At 45.8% G+C, this 20080-nt stretch overlaps 1 protein-coding gene across 1 annotated transcript in view; it reads right to left on the bottom strand.

The window, feature by feature from the left end:
• The window catches only part of LOC127573778 (T-box transcription factor TBX22-like), a 94305-nt gene extending 75899 nt beyond the window's left edge, over window positions 1-18406 (bottom strand). The window contains exon 1 of the mRNA XM_052022284.1: window positions 18239-18406. Coding sequence (XP_051878244.1) covers window positions 18239-18406 — 168 coding nt within the window. The remainder of the gene's footprint in view (window positions 1-18238) is intronic.
• Window positions 18407-20080: the final 1674 nt, after the last annotated feature.

Raw genomic sequence — 20080 nt, 5'->3', positions numbered from 1 at the left:
CTCCCCACTCGGCCGCCGGGGTGTCGGCTACCGAAATCATCTATGGACGTCCGGGAAGAACCCCATGGGACGCTGACACCCAGCCCCCCACCCAGGTTGACCTTAGTATCATGGGGGATGTACTACAAAGGTATTTCAGACAAATTACGTCCTCTCTAAAATTTCTTCATTCACAGTCCTTTAAACCACTGGAAGGACAGAATGTGGAACTGCCTGACCTGGAAATCGGAAATTCGGTACTGATACAAGATTGGGAGCACCCTAAACTCGGACCTCGGTGGATGGGCCCCTTCCAGATACTGCTCCAAACTCCTATAGCCGTGAAAGTACAGGGCCAGGAATGCTGGATTCATCTGAGTGACTGTAAACGATGGCTGCCGGAAGAAAGATGATATTTCTTAGATTTGGACTCCTTACCATTACTAGTACTCTTGCGTGGGCATTAGAGGATAATTTCTTTTACAAAGTACATAGGCAGCTACATGGGAATCGCACCATTTTCTACCCCTTGGCAGAATCAGTGGAAGGCCTTTTTCTAGCCACACCAAGCTGGAGCGGCAGGGCCCTCTTAAAGTACGAACACTCAAAAACAAAGTGTATTGGGCAGACGGGAACTTACGGGAGGATGCTGCCGGGAAAATGCTTGCAAAGAACAGTAACAGGTCCTAGTAGCACAACCAACCACCAGTCCTTCTCCCGCTGCTTCACCGGTAAAGGATGGGGTTGTGGGATAGCGATCATACAGGATACGTTATCATGTGCCACCACTACTTGTACAGGGAGAAAATGTGGATTTAAGGGGGGATGGTTTAGGTGTGAGTGGGCTGCCACTAGGTGTGTTACATTACTTGCAGGGAAGTGATGGGTTTATGGGGAAGGGAACGGGACCAACGTGAAATTGTCTAATGTCTCTTTAGAATGGCTAACCAGGGAGAATTACCTAAGAGAGTATGGGAGAAATGTTGTTGGAATCTCTTGGTATTCTCAGATGCCCAGTCCACAGCAATCGGGTAATATAACCTGTTACTGGGCTAAGGAAGGATATGTGTTCCTCTTTAATGGTACTTACACTACAGCCACCCCATCTCTGCCAGCCTGGTTTGCAATGGGAACGATCAGGCCGGTCACGGTCCCCTGCCCCCAGAAGGCTCATGTCCAACGAAGACTTGTGGTGCGGTCAGTTAGTGAGGAGTTTTGTGAGGACTGGAGGGATCCTATTACGTTGGGATCTCCCTTATCGTCATTAGACTATGGGTTTCTGAGTACTCTCTCTCTGGGGGGTTCAGCAGGAACTAGAGCCACAAAAAATGGAACTACCTTATTTGTGGACTGGCCACGCTGGGAAACAACCTGGAGCGGAACTCTCGAGAGCAACTCTCATCCCCATTCTCGGCGCCACTCTAGGTTATCACTCTAGGTTGTAATGATAAAAAGGAGGGAATGAGGAAGTAAAGGGTTAAAAACTGTCACCATACCTATAGTTGATAGAAAAGGGCCTGGAGGCAGTGAACTGGGAACTGGCGGAGCTTCGACTTCATGCCCAGCAGACCCGGTATGTTGTGGACTACCAGTTGGCTCAGCAAGGAGGAGTATGTGCCATTGTAGAGGACAAATGTGTCACCAATGTGAGAGATGAGTCCTACAACATTTCCCATGTCATTCAGGACATTCAGAAGCAAGTAGACAGCTTCGGCAGGGACTTACAGGATGGACAGGTTGGTTGGGGTGACTATTAGGAGGATCGTGGGCATCATACCTGCTGCATGGAATATAATAGTATGCTGTGTGGTGCTGGCCTGTGTGGTGCTGGCCTGTCTAAATACCTGTTGCAAGGTCCTTATTAATAAACTCTCCGCCCCGTTCTCGGCGCCACTCTAGGTTATCATGTAATGATAAAAAGGAGGGAATGAGGAAGTAAAGGGTTAAAAACTGTCACCATACCTATAGTTGATAGAAAAAATACCTCGCAAACAAGAGCATGCAAGCTGCTGACTCAGTGGATAAGTTGTTAATTATTTTGTCCGGAACCTTGGTTTCAATCCCATTATGCTAGACAATAGGAGTACTGGGTGCAATAAACAACGAGTGGGAAGCTTGTCCTAAACAATGAGTGGTGACACCTGTCTTTGAATTTCTTGATTATAACTCAATTATGCTGGACAATAGGTGCAATGTCTGTCTCGGAATCTCTGTGGCTTGACCAAAATTCGCGGAGCCGCATGCATTAAGTGTGCGTGACAATATCTGTATAAATTTCTGTCTCCTCCTTTGTACGGAGAGACCTCAGAAAGTGACTCTTAACGAGTGCTGAAGAGACCTCTCCTTAGCGGTGCACTGCTAATAAACGCGTTTTATCGAATCGACCTCATGGCACTGTGTTACCTTACAGCAGACAGAAGTGAGAATTTAATTCCAAGACAACAACCTTAAATGCATGTCCTCTAGTACCTGACATTTCGACCTTGGGAAAAAGATTCTGACTGTCTAGTCTATCTATGCCTCTCATAATTTTATAAACTTTTATCAGGTCACTCCTCAGCCTCTGACATTCCAGAGAAAACAACCTAAATTTGTCCAACCTCTCCTTATAGATCATGCCCTCTGATTCAGGCAGTGTCCTGGTAAATCTCTTCTGTACCTTTTCTAAAGCCTCCACATCCTTCCTGTAATGGGACGACCAGAATTGCACACAATACTCCAAGTTCAAGAGTCAGGAAGTTTTGTTGCAGCTTTAAAAAAACTCTGGTTCGGTTGCACCTAGAGTATTGCATTCTACTCTAGTCGCTACATTACAGGAAGGATGTAGAGTCTTTGGAGACGGTGCAGAAGAGATTTATCAGGATGCTGCTGTATTGTGGAGGGTCATGGCTGTCACGTGACAGCACTGCCCATTACCTGGTTGAAAGACACACCACTGCCACGTGACAGCACTGCCCATTACCTGGTTGAAAGACACACCACTGTCAATCAAGGTTTGGCTCCACCCCACCCATCAGTGCACACCTGACCATTGGTCCTTTAAGCACCTTTGTACTTGGCCTTGGGCCATTGGCCTTTGTATCGATTATTCCTTGCTAGCACCGGGCCATTGGCCTTTGTAAATTACCTGAGCTGAACCCCCCCCCCCAGCCCTCCAGCACTATAAAGAGTGCCACATGTGCTTGGCTCGCCCTCTTTGTCTGCTCCGAGGGATCACCCTGCTTCATTCCAGGCTGAGGACCATGGAAAAGCACTGGAGAAATTGTTGGTGAGGTGTGCACTGTTAAAAGGGTTGGGAGCATTTTAGTTAGTGTCCCTGGTAGCATAGAGCCGTGCCTGCTCTGAGTCAAGGGGTGGCAGGTATTGTATTGTTTTTCTTTGATTGTCTGTACCTAGTTTGTTTTGTGTGTGTGTGTGTGTGTGTGTGTGTGTGTGTGTGTGTGTGTGTGTGTGTGTGTGTGTGTGTGTGTGTGTGTGTGTGTATTTTACCCCTGTTGTGATTTCCCACGCTCGCCATAAACTGTGTGCCTATGTTTGTGTTATCCCCGTTACCATTTTCCCACGTTCATCTTTTATAAATAAATCATTCATCTCCAGACTGTGTTCAGAGTCCTTGCCTTCTGAGATTTCTGCCTGGATTAGAGGGCATGTGCTGTAATGAGAGGTTGGACAAACTTGAGTTGTTTTCTCCAGAGCAGCAGAAATTGAGAGGAGACCTGACAGAAGTTTATAAGATTATGAGAGGCATAGATAGTCAGCCAGTATCTTTTTCCCAGGGTTGAAATGTCTAAAACTAGAGGACATGCATTTAAGGTGAGAGTGGGTAAGTTCAAAGGAGATGTGCGGGGCAGGTTTGTTTACACAGAGAGTGGTGGGTGTCTGGAATGCTTTGCCAGGGGTGGTAGTAGAGGCAAATATGACAGAGGTATTTAAGCAGCTCTTAGATAGGCCCATGAATGAGCAGAGAATGGAGGGATATGGACCTTGTGTAGGCAGAAGGGATTAGTTTAGTCAGGTGTTTAATTACTAGTTTAATTAGTTCAACACAACATTGTGGGCTGAAGGGCCTGCTCCTGTGCTGTACTGTTCTATGAATATCACAAACGACAGAGGTCCCAGCACCGATCCCTGTGGAACACCACTGGTAACGGACCTCCAGCCACAATAAGTCTCATCAACCCTCTGTCTTCCATGGGCAAGACAATTCTGAATGCACATTACCAAATTACCATGAATCTTCTAGATCAGCCTAACCTGAGGGTCATAGAACATAGACCAGTACAGCACAGGAAACGATGTTGTGCTGAACTAATTAAACTAGAAAATAAATGCCTATCTGAGCTAATCCCTTCTGCCTACACAATGCACATATCCCTCCATTGTCTACACATTCAGGTGACTATCTAAGAGCCTCTTAAATATCTCTTGTTATATTTGCTTCCACCACCACCCCTAACATCCACATCCTCTGTGTAAAAAACTTGTGAACAGATGCTGTATGACCTGCTGATTTATTGAGTCACAGAACAATACAGCACAGTTACAGGCCCTTTGGCCCAATGAGTCCATGCCAACCATGTTGTCCAACTAACTAGGCCCAATTTCCTACATTCAGCCCATATCCCTCCAGACCCCTCCCCTCCATGTACCTATCCAAGTGCTTCTTAAGTGATACTATTGTATCTGTCTCAATCACTTCTTCTGGTAGCTCATTCCATATATTCATCACCCCCTGAGAGAAAAAGTTACGCCTCAGGTCCCTTTTAAATCTCAGCCTAAATCTATGCCCCCATGTTTTAGACTCCCCTACCCTGGGGAATAGACTGTTACCGTCCACCTAATCTAGGCCCCTCTTAATTTTAATCAATTTCTATAAGGTCGCTCCTCATTCTCCTGTGTTCCAAGGAATAAAGACCTAGCCTGGCCAATCTCTCCCTACAACTCAGGCCCTCTAGTCCTGGCAACATCCTTGTAAATCTTTTAACTATGTCTTTCTTATAACAGCGTGACCAAAACTGCACACACTACACACTACTCAAGCACAGCTTCACCGATGACTTATACAACTGCAACATAATGTCCCATCTCCTGTACTCAATGCCCTGAGGCCAGCGTTCTAAACACCTTTTTCACCACCCTGTCTACCTGTGATGCCGTTTTCAACTAACTATGCACTTGTACTCCTGGGTCCCTCTGTTCCATTACACTCCCTAGTGTCCTACCATTCACAGTATAAGTCTTACACTGGTTGGACTTTCTAAAATGCATCACCTCACACTTAACTGTATTGAAATCCATTTGCCACTCCTCGGTCCACTTCCCTCACTGATCAAGATCCCCCTGTAATCTACGATAACCTTCTTCACTATCAACAACACCTCCTAATTTCATCTAATCTGCAAACTAATTTATCAAGCCCTGTGCATTCATATCCAAATCATTTATATAAATAACGATTAAAAGGGTCCCAACACCAACCCCTGCAGCACACCACTAGTCACCGGCCTCCATTCTGAGAAACAACTGTCAACCACCACCCTAACTCCAAGTCAATTTTGAATCCACCTAACTAGCTCTCCCTGGATTCCATGGGAACTAACCTTCCAGACCAGCCTGCCATGCGGGACATTGTCCAAGGCCTTGTCCAAATAGACAACATCCAATGTCCTACCCTCATCTATCCTTTTGATTACTAAAAGATTCATCAAGCATGATTTCCCATGCACAAAACTAAGCTGACTCCTCCTAATCAGACTGTCTACCCAAATGCTGGTAGATCCTGTCCCTCAGAATTCTCTCCAGTAATTTCCCCAGTGCTGATGTCAGGCTGACCATCCTGTAGTTCCCTGGCTTTTCCTTGCGACCTTTCTTAAACAACAGAAAAACACGAGCCAACTTCCAGACTTCAGGAACTTCACCAGTGGCCAACAATGAAGAAAAAATCTCTGCAAGGCCTCCGCAATTTCTTCTCCAGCCTCCCACAAAGTCTGAGGTTGCACTCAGTCAGGCCCTGAGGATTTATCCACCTTAATGCACTGTAAGGCTGCAGATACCTCCTCCCTGGTAATATGAATGTAATCCAAAACATCTCCACTTGTTTCCCCTACCTCTTGAGCAACCATGATTTTCTCCTCAGTAAACTTCGAGGAGAAATATTTGTTAAAGATCCCACTCATCTCCATCTCCAAGAGGAGACATAAGCGGCTCTGCTGATCTCTAAGGGGAGCTACTCTCTCCCTACCCAACCTTTTACTCTTAATATATCTATAGAAGCTGTTGAGATTTTCCTTAACTTTACCTGCCAGATCTATCTCATAGTCTCTCTTTGCCCTCCTGATTTCCCCCTGAAGTGTATTCTTAATTTTTATAGTCATCAAGGGATTCACTCGTCCCTGATCTCCCAAGCCCAATATATGCTTCTTTCTTTTTCTTGACTGGAGCGTCAATACCTCTCGTCAGCTAGGGTTCCCTAAACTTGCCAGGTTTACCTTTTACCCTAACAGGAACATGCTGCTCCTGGAATCTTGATATTACACTCTTAAAAACCTTTTGCTTTTGCTTCAAACAGGCTCTCCCAATCAACCTCTGCTAGATCCTGCCTAATTCACCCAAAATGAGCCCTCCTCCAGTTTAGGACCTTCACCTGTGGACCTGTCCTATCCTTTTCCATCACTGTCTTAAAACTAATAGAATTATAGTCACTCAGTTGTCACCTCAGTTAATTTCCTACCTCATTTCGCAAGATAAGTTCCAGTATTGCACTGTCCTGAGTAGGTCCCTCTGTATATTGACTCAGGAAACTTTGCTGGACACATTTCACAAGTTCCACCCTGTCCAGGTCCTTAACACTCTGGGTGGCCCAGTCAATACCAGGGATATTAAAATCTTTCACTTAAACAAACCCATTATTCGTACAACTAGGAGCAATGCCTCTGCACACCTCAAATTCTCGCTGACTATTGGGGATCTGAAACACAGACCCACTGGAGTGATGCTCCCTTTCTTGTTCCTAAGTTCTACCCATTGAGCCTCACTGGACAATCCTCCAAGAATCTCTAAGTACTGCTGTTATCTCCTCCCTTATCAAAAAGGCAACACTCCCTCCTCATTTAGCTATAGTTATGTCACGCCCATAGCATCTGTATCCTGGAATATTGAGCTGCCAGTCCTGCCCTTCTCTCAGCCATGTCTCTGTTATGGCTGTAACATCGGTCCTCAGAGCCAATTCACATTCTGAATTCATCCACTTCACCTGTTAATCCTCATGCTTTAAAATAAAAGCAGTTTAACTGAGTATTCCTTTCTCTCCCTTTACGGTGTTCCTGCCTATCCGGATTTCTAAAAACTTGCTCTCTCAGGCTACTGCTTTATCTCATGACTTGCTTCTGCTCAGATCCCAACCCCCTGCCAATCTAGTTTAAGCCTTTCTATATAGCACTAAGATAAAATAAGTTGTCTTTATTTGTAACATGTACATTGAAACACACAGTAAAATGCATCTTTTGCATAGAGTTTTCTGGGGGCAGTCTGCAAGTGTCGCCATGCTTCCAGCCCCAACATAGCATGCCCACAACTTCCTAACCCATACATCCTTGGAATGTGGGAGGAAACCGGAGCACCCGGAGGAAACTCACGCAGACACTGGGAGAATGTATAAACTCCTTACAGACAGGGCAAACTTCCCTGCAAGGATATTGGTCCCTCTCTGGTTCAAGTGCAACCTCTTGTACAGGTCATCCCTACCCCAAGAGAGATCCCAATGGTCCAAGAACCTGAATTTCTGCCCCCTGCACCAGCTCCTCAGCCACAAATTCATCTGACCTATCCTTTTATTAATGACCTGGTTAGCACATGGCACCAGGAGTAATCTTGAGATCATGACCCTCGAGGTTCTGCTCCTTAATCCCTGCACTTATTCTGCAAGACCTCATTCCTTGTTCTACCCATGTTGCTTGTACCAACATACATCACGACCTCTGGATATTCGTCGTCCCCCTCAAGAATTTTCTGCAGCTGCTCAGAAACATCCTTAACCCTGGTTCCCAGAAGACAACACACCATCATGGCGTCTCTTCTATGGCCACAGAATCTCCTGTCTGCCCCCTGTACTATCATGTCTCTTATCACTATCACCTGTCTGACTGCACCCTTTCCCTCTGAGCCTCAGAGTGTCAGAGACCTGATTGCTGCTGCTAGCCCCTGAAAGATCATTCCCCTCAACAGTATTCAAAGGGATATACATGTTACAGTGGGGAATGGCCACAGGGGAACTCTGCACTGTCTACTCCCCTTAATTTTCCTGGTGGTCACCCATCTATCTGAAGCCTGTACTTTGGGTGTGACCACCTCCGTAGAAGTCTCATCTATGACATTCTCAGAATCCTAGATGATCTGGAATTCATCTACTCCAGCTCCAGTTCCTTGACCCTTTCTGTCAAGAGCTGCATTTGGGTGCACTTCCCACAAATGCAGTCATCAGGGAGACTGTGAAGTTCCATGGCTTGCCACATCTTGCAGGAGGAGCATTCAACTGCTTTGACTGCTATCCTGCCTCTACTGAGTCAAGTGTTAATGATGAATAAGAAATTAAAATAAAACTTACCTGCTCCTCACCTGTACCTCCTCACCGAAGCCTCTCTAGCCAAAGCCTCAACTCCTCACTCTTACACTGGTCCACTGTCACAATGGCCATTGCAAAATGGCCGTTCCACTTAACCTCACCTCCCTTTTGTTGGTTGAAGTGCCCTCAAATTAGCTAATCAATGAGATTCGCCTTTTTAAAAGTTCCCGCTTTCACTCTCAGCTCCCGATTCCTCTAAAAGTGAATCTTCTTCCAGCAGATTGTTTATTGGTCCATCTGCCATTTCTCCGCCAATATCTGCAACTGATCTATAACCCCCTGTATCCTTTGGCAATCTTCTACACTATCCACAATAGCATTAATTTTTGTATCATCTGTGAATTTACTAACTCACCCATCTACATTTTCATTCAGGTCATTTATATATATCACAAACAACAGAGGATCCAGTATAGATCCCAGTAACACCACTAATCACAGATGTCCAGCTAGAATAAGTCCCAGCGACAACTACCCTCTGTCTTCTGTGGTTCAATTCTGAATCCAATTGGCCAAGTCACCACAGATCCTATGCATCTTAATCTTCTGGAGGAGCCCACCATGAGGGACCTTGTCAAACACCTTACTAAACTCCATCTAGACAACATCCACAGCTCTACCTTCATCAATCACCTTTATCACCTCCTCAAAAAACTCAATCAAATTAGTAAAACATGACTTGCCCCGCACAAAGCCATGCTGACTGTACCAAATGAGGTCACAGTTTTCAAAATGCTCATAAATCCTATCCTTAAGAATCCTCTCCAATAGCTTCCCTACCACTAATGTGAGACTCACCAGTCTATAGTTTCCAGGATTATCCCTGTTTCCCTTCTTGAATACAGAACAACTTTAGCTACTCACTGTCCTTTGGGACCTCACCTGTGGCTAGAGAGGACATGAAGATCCGGGTCAAGGCCCCAGCAATCTCATCTCTTGTCTTTCTCAATAATAAGATAAGATATCTTTATTAGTCACATGTACATTGAAACACACAGTGAAATACATCTTTTGCATAGAGTGTGCTGTCACCACGCTTCCGGCGCTAACATAGCATGCCCACAACTTCTTAACCCGTAGGCCTTTGGAATGTGGGAGGAAACCAGAGCACCCAGAGGAAACCACGCAGACAGAGGGAGAACTTACAAACTGCTTACAGACAGTGGCTGGAATTGAACCCTGGTCGCTAGCACTGTAAAGCATTACGCTAACTGCTACACTCAGGCCTGGGATGTTCTTCAAGAGATCCAACACCACTTCCTTCTTGATCTCTGTTATCTGTTGTGCAGTGCTCATTTGGAATGCTGACAACAGAAATTGGGTTATGTTGGTGACCAATCACAAAGGACATGTTTCATGGTGCTCCATCTATTGAACAGCACAGTTGATACTTACATCTCTCCACTGTTGATCACAGCTCAGTGAACAGTCTGAAGATTCAGGCTGCTGCTGCAAAATCACACTGGCAGGTGGAATTTAATCCTGATAAGTGTGAGGTGATGCTATCCTCAGAAGAACTATCAAGGAGAGGACATACAAAGAATGCAGCTTTGGGTGAAATGCACGGCCATTTCTCCACTCATTATGTCTTTGCCATTGATGCTTCTGTAGTGGTCCTGCTGACATGCTTCACAAGCTGGAGCTACAGGACAGGCTTTGGAGATGGGCCAAACATGCCTGGAAACCTCAAGAGAAGAAGGGTTCATTCCTGTGGATCCTCTTCCCCAAGAGTGTTTGGTCCAATCTCCAACGTTCCATGAGCAGTTTTTCAGGATAATAGCATTTTCTGGATCAGTATAGACAATGATCTGTGATTTTCTGTTGGCAAAGCTTTGACTATTGGCTGGGCTATCTGCAGCCAAGATCACTGTCACCCTGAATTACCTTTGGACAGTCCAAGTGATGAAAGTGTAACTATTTCTTGTTTGCAATATTCTTTGCAGTGAGGGAGCATATGGGAGGTAATGGATACTCCCTAGTCAAGGAAAATGGATTTTGTCTCCTCTGTCCTGAGCAGACACCATCAGGCTGAGCATGGTGTGGATCTGTGAGGTCTGTGGGCTTCCCAACATTCTTGGAGGTAGGCTGTACTTGCATGGTGCTTCAGGCTGTCCTCCACAACCCAGAGCTTTTGTATGAACTACAAGGGTTCTCATTTCCTGAATATGTAATTAATGGTCGATCATGAGAAAAAAAATTCTCTTTATCATGTTTCTGGGAGTTTGCGTGACTGTTTTATTTTTCAGCGGTCTGTGTTATCTACCAAACTTCTACTGCTACTGCACTTGGAGAGTGGGTTCTTGAGCTCTGCCCTTTCCTTTCTTGGCTTCTGACTTCCATCCACACTCCGAGGAGTTTGCCAAATGTTGTTATAGCTATTGTCACAGGACCACGATGAATGCTAAAGAGAATTTCAGAGAGGGTTGAATATTTTATTGTCTCCTGTTGCATGATACACAGCCTCACCCCAGGAAGATTCAACTTTGAAGAGGGTGAGGTGGAGGAATGGATACCACAGCTGGCAGTGGGAAAAGATCTTGGCAGATGGAGGAGAAGAGAGGCCCTCTCTGGCTAGGCTGATTGCCCTGAGAATGTTCAAGACTTGCTGTCTGGGCATAGAGCCAATGAAGCGAAGGAAACATAGGAAGTGGTGGGCTATTCTTATACCATCAATCTTTCAATTGCCAAGCCCCCTTGCTGAAAGAATACTGTCTAATTCACAATCTACACCTCAGCCACAGCTCACTGCATTTGCAATTTCTTCCAAAAGCTATAACTCTTGCCTGTATCATGACTGCACAAAACTGACTGCAGCAGCTTTCACTGACGGAATGAACATTCCTCAAGTGCCCATGTATTAATAACAAAGCTACAGGGAAAGGATGACACCTTTGGAATTATAATGCAATGTACTGAAACAACCAGTCAGTCCTGATGGGTCTGATTCAATGAAAGGCAGAGGAATTTGGTACATCTGCAGAGGAGTTAGGTACCTCAGAAGGAATTGTCAGCATACCCAGAGGAATAGCTCAGTTCAATCAAATGTTTACATTGAGAAATGTCACAGAGATGTACTATAATCAACTGAAATTCTGGAAAAACACAATGGCTCAGCAGCATCTGTGGAAAGAGAAACAGTTAATGTTTCAGGTCAAAGATTTTTCATCAGAACTGAAAAAGGGAGAAAACAGGTTAGTCTAAGTAACAGAGAAGGTGGGGGAGGGCAACAGGTAGAACAAAGGCAATCTCTGTAACGGGGTGAAATGATGTAGCCATTGACTGGAGAGTCGAGCTTCCTTGTCTGTATAATGTGTTGCTAATATTGTGAAGTCTGGGTGGTGTTGTATCGCCTATCCAACTGGGACATGCTGAGCAGGTCAGGATATACAAATGAAAGAAACAAGAGAGAGGAAAGACAGAAAGAGGGAGCAACTTATCCAAATTTCAATCCTATGCTCCAGAGTAACCAATCCAAGTCTGTCCAGCCTCTCCTTCCAGCTCATACTCTCAAGTCCAGGCAACATCTTGGTGAACCTCTTCTGCACCCTATTCAAAGCCTCTACGTCCTTCCTGTAATGCAGTGACTGAAGCTGCACACAATACTCCAAGTATGGTCTCATCAACATCTTGTACAGTTATAACATGACATCCCAACCCCTGTACTCAGTGCCCTGACAAATGAAGGTAAGAATGCCTACACCTTCTTCACCAATCTGTCTATCTGTGTCGCCACTTTCAGGTAACTCTGCACTTCTACATTTAGGTAGAAGTGGTTCTTCTACAACACTTCCCAGGGCCCAGTCCTCCACTGTGTATGCCTTGGCCTGGTTTAACTTCCCAAAATACACCACTGTACTTGTCTGCTATTCCTTTGCCCATTTTCCATCTCTGTCTTTCTAAATCTTCTTATTCCTTTAAGATATTCTTTATATCTACCTCTTAGAACAAACATTTGAATATTGGATCTAATATCTGTTAATCTTGTGCAAAATTTTGCCTGGTGGTGCATCTGCAAAATATTTTGGGATATCTACCTACATTAAAAATATTATTCTTGTTGAGGTTGTTTTGTGCATTGTGAACATTAGGCAACTGGTACTCAGAGTCATCCAGCATGGAAACAGGGCCTATGGTCCATCAAGTCTGTGCTAATCATCAAACCTATTTATGAAGAACTTGCATCAAGTTCAAGCCTACTTATGAAGTCCTACTCTGTAGAACTTAGAAACAAGAAATCAAGAAGGGAGGGTCACTCTAGTGGGACTATTATAAACTCCCCACTAGTCAGCTGGAACTTGAGGAGCAGGTGTGTAGAGGAATTGTCCTCACTTGTAAGAATAATGGGGTTGTTTAAGTGGGAGATTCTAATTTCCCCAGTATTGACTGAACTACCCAGAGAGTTAAGGGCTTGGACAGGGTGGAATTTTTGAAATGGGTCCAGGAACATTTCCTGAGTCAATATATAGAGGGTTCTACTTAGGAGGGTGCAATACTGAACCTCCTCTTGGGGAATAAGGTAGAGCAAGTAACGGAAGTGGCAGTCAGGGAGCACTTTGGCTCTGGTGACCATAATTCTATTAGTTTTAAGATAATGATGGAAAAGAATAGGACAGGTCCACAGGTTAGGGTCCTAAACTGGAGCAGGGCTAACTTTGAGGGAATTGGGCAGGGTAAAGCAGATGTTGATTGGAAGAGCCTGTTTGAATGGAAAAGAACAAATGGCAAGTGGGAGGCTTTAGGAGTGTGAGATCAAGAGTCCAGGAGCAGCAGGTTCCTGTTAGGGTGAAGGGTAAACCTGGAAAGATTAAGGAACCTTGGCTGACAAAGGACATTGAGGCTCTGGTCAAGAAAAGAAGGAAGTATACATTGGGTTTTGGAGGATGGGAACAAAGTGAAACCCTTACTGACTATAAAAAGATTAAGAATACTCTTAAGAGGGAAATCAGGAGGGCAAAGAGAGGGTATGAGATGGATCGGACAAATAAGGTTAAGGAAAATCCCAAGAGATCCTATAACAATATAAAGAGTAAAAAGATGGCTCAGGAGACAGTAGGTCACCTTAGGAATCAACAGGACCACCTATGTCTTGAGCTACAGGAGATGGGTGGGATTTTTAACAAATATTTCTCCGCAGTGTTGACTGAGGTGAGAATTGTGGTTTTTCAAGAGATAAGGGAAACTAGTGGAGATGTTTTGGAGGAAATTCATCTTACCATGGAGGAAGCACTTGGGGATAACGTGAATAAATCCCCGGGGCCTGACCAAGTACATCCATGGACTTTGTGGGAGACTGAAGAAGAAATTGTGGAGGCCCTTGCAAAGATATTTGCTTCATAGTTAGCCACTGGTGAAGTTCGCAAAGACTGGAAAGTGGCTAAGGTTGTTCTGTTGTTTAAGAAGAGTAGTAGGGACAAGCCAGGGAACCTCAGGCCGGTCAGCCTGACATCAGTTGTGGGGAAGTTGCTGGAGGGGATTCTGAAGGACAGGATCTACCAGCATTTGGATAGAGAAAGTCTGATTAGGAGGAGTCAGCATGGCTTTGTATGTGGAAAGTCATGCTTGACAAACCTCTTAGAGCTTTTTGAAGAGGTAACCAAAAAGATAGATTTTTTTTTGTCTATTTGGACTTTAGCAAGGCCTTTGAAAAGGTTCTGCATAGTAGGCTGCTCTGGGGTAGATGTTGTTGTTGTCTATTTGGACTTTAGCAAGGCCTTTGAAAAGGTCCCGCATGGTAGGCTGCTCTGGAAGGTTAGGTCCTATGGAATCCAGGGAGATTTAGTTAAGTGGATTTAAAATTGGCTTGGAGGTAGGAAGCAGAAGGTGGTGGTTGAAGGTTGTTTCTCGGAATGGATGTCAGTGACTAGTGGTGTGCCACAGGTATCGGTGTTGGGACCCTTCTTATTCATTATTTAAATAAATGATTTGGATGTGAATTCACAAGGCTTGATCAATAAGTTTGCGGATGACACGAAATTAGGAGGGTTTGATAGATAAGTAGATAGAAGAGTGCAGCACTGTATAGGCCATTCAGCCCATGATATTGTCCCGATCTTGATGTCAACTTATACTAAATGTCTTCCTGTTTTATCATCCACATCCGTCCATTCCCTTCATATACATGTGTCCATAATAAAGCCTCTTAAACTCCACCAAACTGCCTGATTCCACTACTACACCTGGCAACCCATTCCAGGCACCTACCACACTCTGTGTAAAATACTCGTTCTTCATGTCACCTTGAAACTCTCCTCCTCCAACATTAAATGTATGTCCTCTGGCGTTTGACATTTTTACCCCGGGGGAAAGATTCTGATGTCTCTCAAAAACTATGCTTCTCATAATTTTAAAAACTTCTATTACACCTCCCCCCAGCCTCTGGCACTCCAAGGAGAACAACCCAAGTTTGTCCAACCTTTCTTTATAACTCATGCCCTCTAATCCAGGCAGCACCTCTTCTGCACCTTTTCCACAATCTCCACATCTTCCAATAATAGGGCGACCAGAACTGCACACAATACTCCATGTGTGGTCTAACTGAAGTTTTATATAGTTGCAGCATGACTTCCTTACTCTTATACTCAACATCCCTACCATTCCATATGCCTTCTTTACCACCTTATCCACTTGCACAGCCACTTTCAGTGAAATATGGACCTGGACAACAAGATCATTCTGTACCTCAATGCTATTAAGGGGCCTACCATTAAGTGCATACTTTCTCCTTTCATTTGACCTCCCAAAGTGCAACACCTCACACTTGCCCAGATTAAACTCCATCTGCCACTTCTCTGCCCATATCTGTAACTGATCTATATCCTGCTGTATTCTTTGATAGTACTTTAAACCATTCACAACTCCACCCATCTTGGTGTCATCTGCAAATTTGTTAATCCACCCACCTACATTTTCATCCAAATATATCACAAACAACAGAGGTCCTGGCACTGATCCTTGTGGAACACCACTGGTCAGGGATATTGAGCCAGAATAACAGCCTTCCACCCCTACTCTCTGTTTTCTATGGACAGGCCAGTCCTGAATGCAAACTTGCACCTTTGTCACTTCCTCAAAAAACTCAATCAAGTTTGAAAGACATGACCTGTCCCTCACAAAGCCATGCTGACTGTCCCTAAGCAGGCTACACCTTTCCAAATGTGCATAAATCCTATCCCTCAGTATCCCTTGCAATAGCTTCCTTTCCACTGACATGAAGCTCACTGGCCTATAATTACCTGGATTATCCTTATTTCCTTTCTTGAACACTACTCTCCAGTCCTCCAGGACCTCGGCTGTTGCTAGTGAGGACACAAAGATCTTTGTCAAAGCCCCAGCAATCTCCTCGTTTCTTTCAATATTCTGGGATATATGCCATCAGGCTATAAGAAAGATGTGGTTAAACAGGAAAGAGAGCAGAAAAGATTAACAAGGATATTGCCAGGACTAGAGGGCCTGAGTTTTCAGGAGGGTATGGCAAGGCTAGGTCTTTATTCCTTGGAACCATGGAAAATGAGGGGCGACCTTATAGAGATGTTTAAAATTATGAGAGGCATAGATAAGGTGGACTGCACTAGTCTTTTCTCCAGGGTAGTAGAGTCCAAAACTAGGGGACATAGATTTAGGGTGAGAGCCGAAAGATTTAAAAGGGAGCTGAAGGACAACTTTATCATACAGAGGGTGGTGAGTATATGGAACAAGCTGCCAGTGGAAATGGTTGAGCAGGTACAACAGTATCATTTAAGAAGCACTTGGATAGGAACATGGAGGGGAGGAACTCAGAGTGATATGGGTCGAATGCAGGAAATTGGGACTAGCTGGGTGGGCACTATGGTCGGCATGGAGTCATTGGGGTGAAGGGCCTGTATCCGTGCTGTATTGCTCAATGTCTCTATGACTCTACTCCAATCCCATTTTAGTCCCCCCCACATTCCCATCAACCCCTCCTATATTCCACCAGTCACCTACATAGTGGCCAATTAACTACCAAGCAACATCTTTAGCTGTGGGAGAAAACTGAGTGTCGAGGAAACCCAAGGGGTTACAGGGAGAGCATGCAAACTCCACCCAGCAGTAGAGGTCAGGATTGAACCCAAATTACTGGAGTTGTGAGGCTCTTGAACTTGTGTCGTTGCATTCATCATTATGTTCTCTGTTGCAGCCAGTTCATTCTGCAATAAAATCATCGGAAGAGGCAAAGACAGTATGCAACAAGTGTTTCACTGTAGCTCAGTACATGTGACAATAATAAACCAATTCCAAAACCAAAATTATGCATGTAAATTTGTAAAGGCTCATCAGGGAATAACTACAGACATGTATGGTGCGGATCGTTAAACTTTGTCTACGTTGGCATAGAGTCAGTTGAAGCTATATGGATTGAAAATGTAACTGTTAACATGTTTCCAGCAGCAAAACCCAACAGGGTGGATAATGAGAAGCCATCAACTTTTGACTAATTTACCAGACTAGTTGGATGTTGCAGTCAGTCATATTTTACTCTCTGACATCTGTTTGCACTTAACTCCTTCATTTATAACAAGATCATCAAATTGCATGCGGACATATCACTTATAGAAAATTTTCTGTTTTCGCATTCTTTTTGGCTAAAGCATACAATGCATAATAAGCATGTTCTGAGAAAAGGGTCTTTGGGGTCTCAAAGGTAGAGGACTCTGGCCACAGTCTTTGGATTTTGAAAAAGGATTTATTCACAGAGAGAAACATGGGAACACAATGAACGGGAACAGATGCACACTCGCACACATGCACACGGGTGATTGCAAAGTGTCGGGGGAGTCGCAACAGGGGTGAAATGCACACACCACACACACACACACGCACACACACACACACACACACACACACACAAAGCGAACTAGTTACAAACGATTAAGGTAAACACAATACGGTGCCTGAACCCCCTAACTCTAGACAAGCATCGTCTCTACGCTACTGGGAATCTACTTAGGATGCTCCTAAACTCCTGTGGAAGAGCACTCTCTTACCAATGGTCCCTCGGCATGGTTTCGACTCCTGCAGAAATCAAAAAAGAGAGCCATCCACATGTGGCATTCTTTATAGTGCTGGAGAGCTGGGTGGATCTAGCTCAGGTAACTCAACAGGTCCAATAGGTCATGGCCAGGTACAAAAGGTGTGTACAGGAACAAATGGTCAGGAGTGTGTACTAAAGAGTGGGTAGGGCCAGACCTTGATTGACAGTGGGGTCACTTTCGACCAGTACTCAATGGTGTCACATGACAGCCGTGACCGTTCACACTACGTTCGACCCCTCGAAAGTTACATCACATGTCAATCATGGGAATAGCTATAACTAAGCTAACAAATATGTGTCAGTATGCAGTACTAATGGAAGGCAGAAGTGGTTCTAATAATCTGACAAGCACAGCACAAAATACAGATAGCTACAACAACTAAAACGAGGGCGGTGGTCCAGTGGATGACAGTTGCCCACCATCCACCCAGTGAGCCAAACAGCCACCAGTTTCCCCATGAAGTGTCGTGCTGGAGGAGCTGGTCCCTTGCTTTTTGGATTTTAGCCACCGAGTCCTGAATGTGAGCAGCCAGGTTGGTGATGTTGCTGGACTCATCGGGGATGAAGGTACAGCACTCCCTTCCAATTACTGCACAGATGCCACCATCTGCAGCGAGTAGGTAGTCCAGGGCCATCCGATTCTGAAGGGCAACCAGCCTGACGGCAGCCAGCTCCCCTGCCGTCCTCGTCAGGACATCCTTGGTACGTTGCAGTGACATATTTGTTTCATCGACCATTGTCTGCAGCACGCTGGTCATCCGGATGACTTCACGGGACAGTCAGGCTGTGCCATACGTGGGAAAGGCTATCATCTAGATCCTCTCTGCCTCAGTGATGGCTCTTTTGTCCCAGTGCCCACTGTATGCCGGGTGCTCCCCACGGTCATTGAGAGCGTCGATATAGGGCACCACAAACGCTGGAAAACAGCAAGCGTACCAGCTTGTGGGGAGCCACGGGTAGGCACGGTACCACAAATCCAGTAGGTCCCATTCAAAGCCCAGGGAGCCCCCAGCTTAGTGGTCCCACCGGCGGTGGTCACTGAGGCACCTGGGTACCAGTTTCACTCGCAGTCACTATGGCCAGCTGAAAAGGTGGAACTGTGGTTGTTCTGGAGTCTGCACCAGCATTCTCTCGGCTTACTCAGTGGCTGCGGGATGACTCTGAGGGTCAGGACTCGGTTGGAGGTCAAATTGTAGGAAGGGAAATACCAGCTCCTGAAACACCCACCTCATCGGGAATCGCTGGAAGGAATGTCCTAAAGTAGTGAGGGCAGTGGCTGGGGACTACCATCAGGCCGCCCCAAACTGATATACCGGACCTGACAGGCGCAAAAAGTCTGTGTAAGCAGTTCATTTGGAGATCATTGAGGGGAATCAGTGTAAGTGGTAGAGCTTTACCGGCATGTGCTGGGGTTTGGACGCAAATCCAGCAGTCTGATTGGTTGGAGGTGTTGGCGAATTCGTATGCGATGCAGAGGAAGGTGTTAGCAGACATCCTGCTGCCGATCATCGCGGTGAGCAGGAGGAGTGAATGGAGTGGTGCCATTGTCCTTTAGGGGGTGGGTGGGGGGGTGGTTAGGAACAGACTCATTCTTGGCGGGACAGGTGTTGGGTATAGAAGACAGCGTAGGTTAGTGTGACCCAGAATCATGACCCCGTGGGTGTCCCCCGGGACCAGGCTCAACGACTTCTCCCTTCTGAGGGGGGCCCTGTGGCTGTCGGACCCAAAGTCTTCCTGAGTTCTCAGTTTCGGGGGGTCCGGGGTCTTGTAAGTCGGGAGGTGGGGAGTGTGCCAGATGGCGGGATAATGGGGACTCCCCTTGGCCAGTGGGCCATGTATTAAGCTGGTCGACAGCCTGCTGCAGCATGCCCGACCACCCCTGCAGTGTGCGGGAGGGCGTTAGCGTGCATATCATTTCCTTCAGCAGGCCGTTCATTCGTTCTATCAGGCCCGATGCCTGGGGATGGCAGGGGATATGGAACAGCCACAAGTCCCCGCCTCAGCCGCCCATTTCTGTACCTTAGTCCCCGCAGAGTGTGAGACCTAATCGGATTGTACCCCCCATGGGACTCCATAGATGGAGGAGAGGTACTGCAATCCTTTGATGGTGCTGTTCTGTTCGGCCCTCTCACAGGGCACCGCCACCAGGACACCTGAGTATGTGTCCACCATCATCAGGGCGTATTGCTTTTTATTGTGGTGTGGAAGCGGTCCAATATAGTCTATCTGCCACACGTGAACTGCTCCTGTGCCGTGGCGGATGTGACCTGGTGGACCCACTGGCCAGCCCCATGGTTTTACTTGTTGGCAGATGGGGCAGTTTACGACAGTGGTCTTACACTGGTCCACAGTGAGGGCGACCCTGAACTGCTCTGCCCAGCGCCGCGTACTGTCAGCCCCCAGCTGACTGTTCTTGACGTGTGCCCATGCAG

The sequence above is a fragment of the Pristis pectinata genome, chromosome 8 (assembly GCF_009764475.1).
Source record: "Pristis pectinata isolate sPriPec2 chromosome 8, sPriPec2.1.pri, whole genome shotgun sequence".
NCBI classification, from domain to species: Eukaryota; Metazoa; Chordata; class Chondrichthyes; order Rhinopristiformes; family Pristidae; genus Pristis; species Pristis pectinata.
The sequence above is the reverse complement of the archived record's forward strand: the minus strand, read 5'-3'. Positions and strand labels throughout refer to the sequence as shown.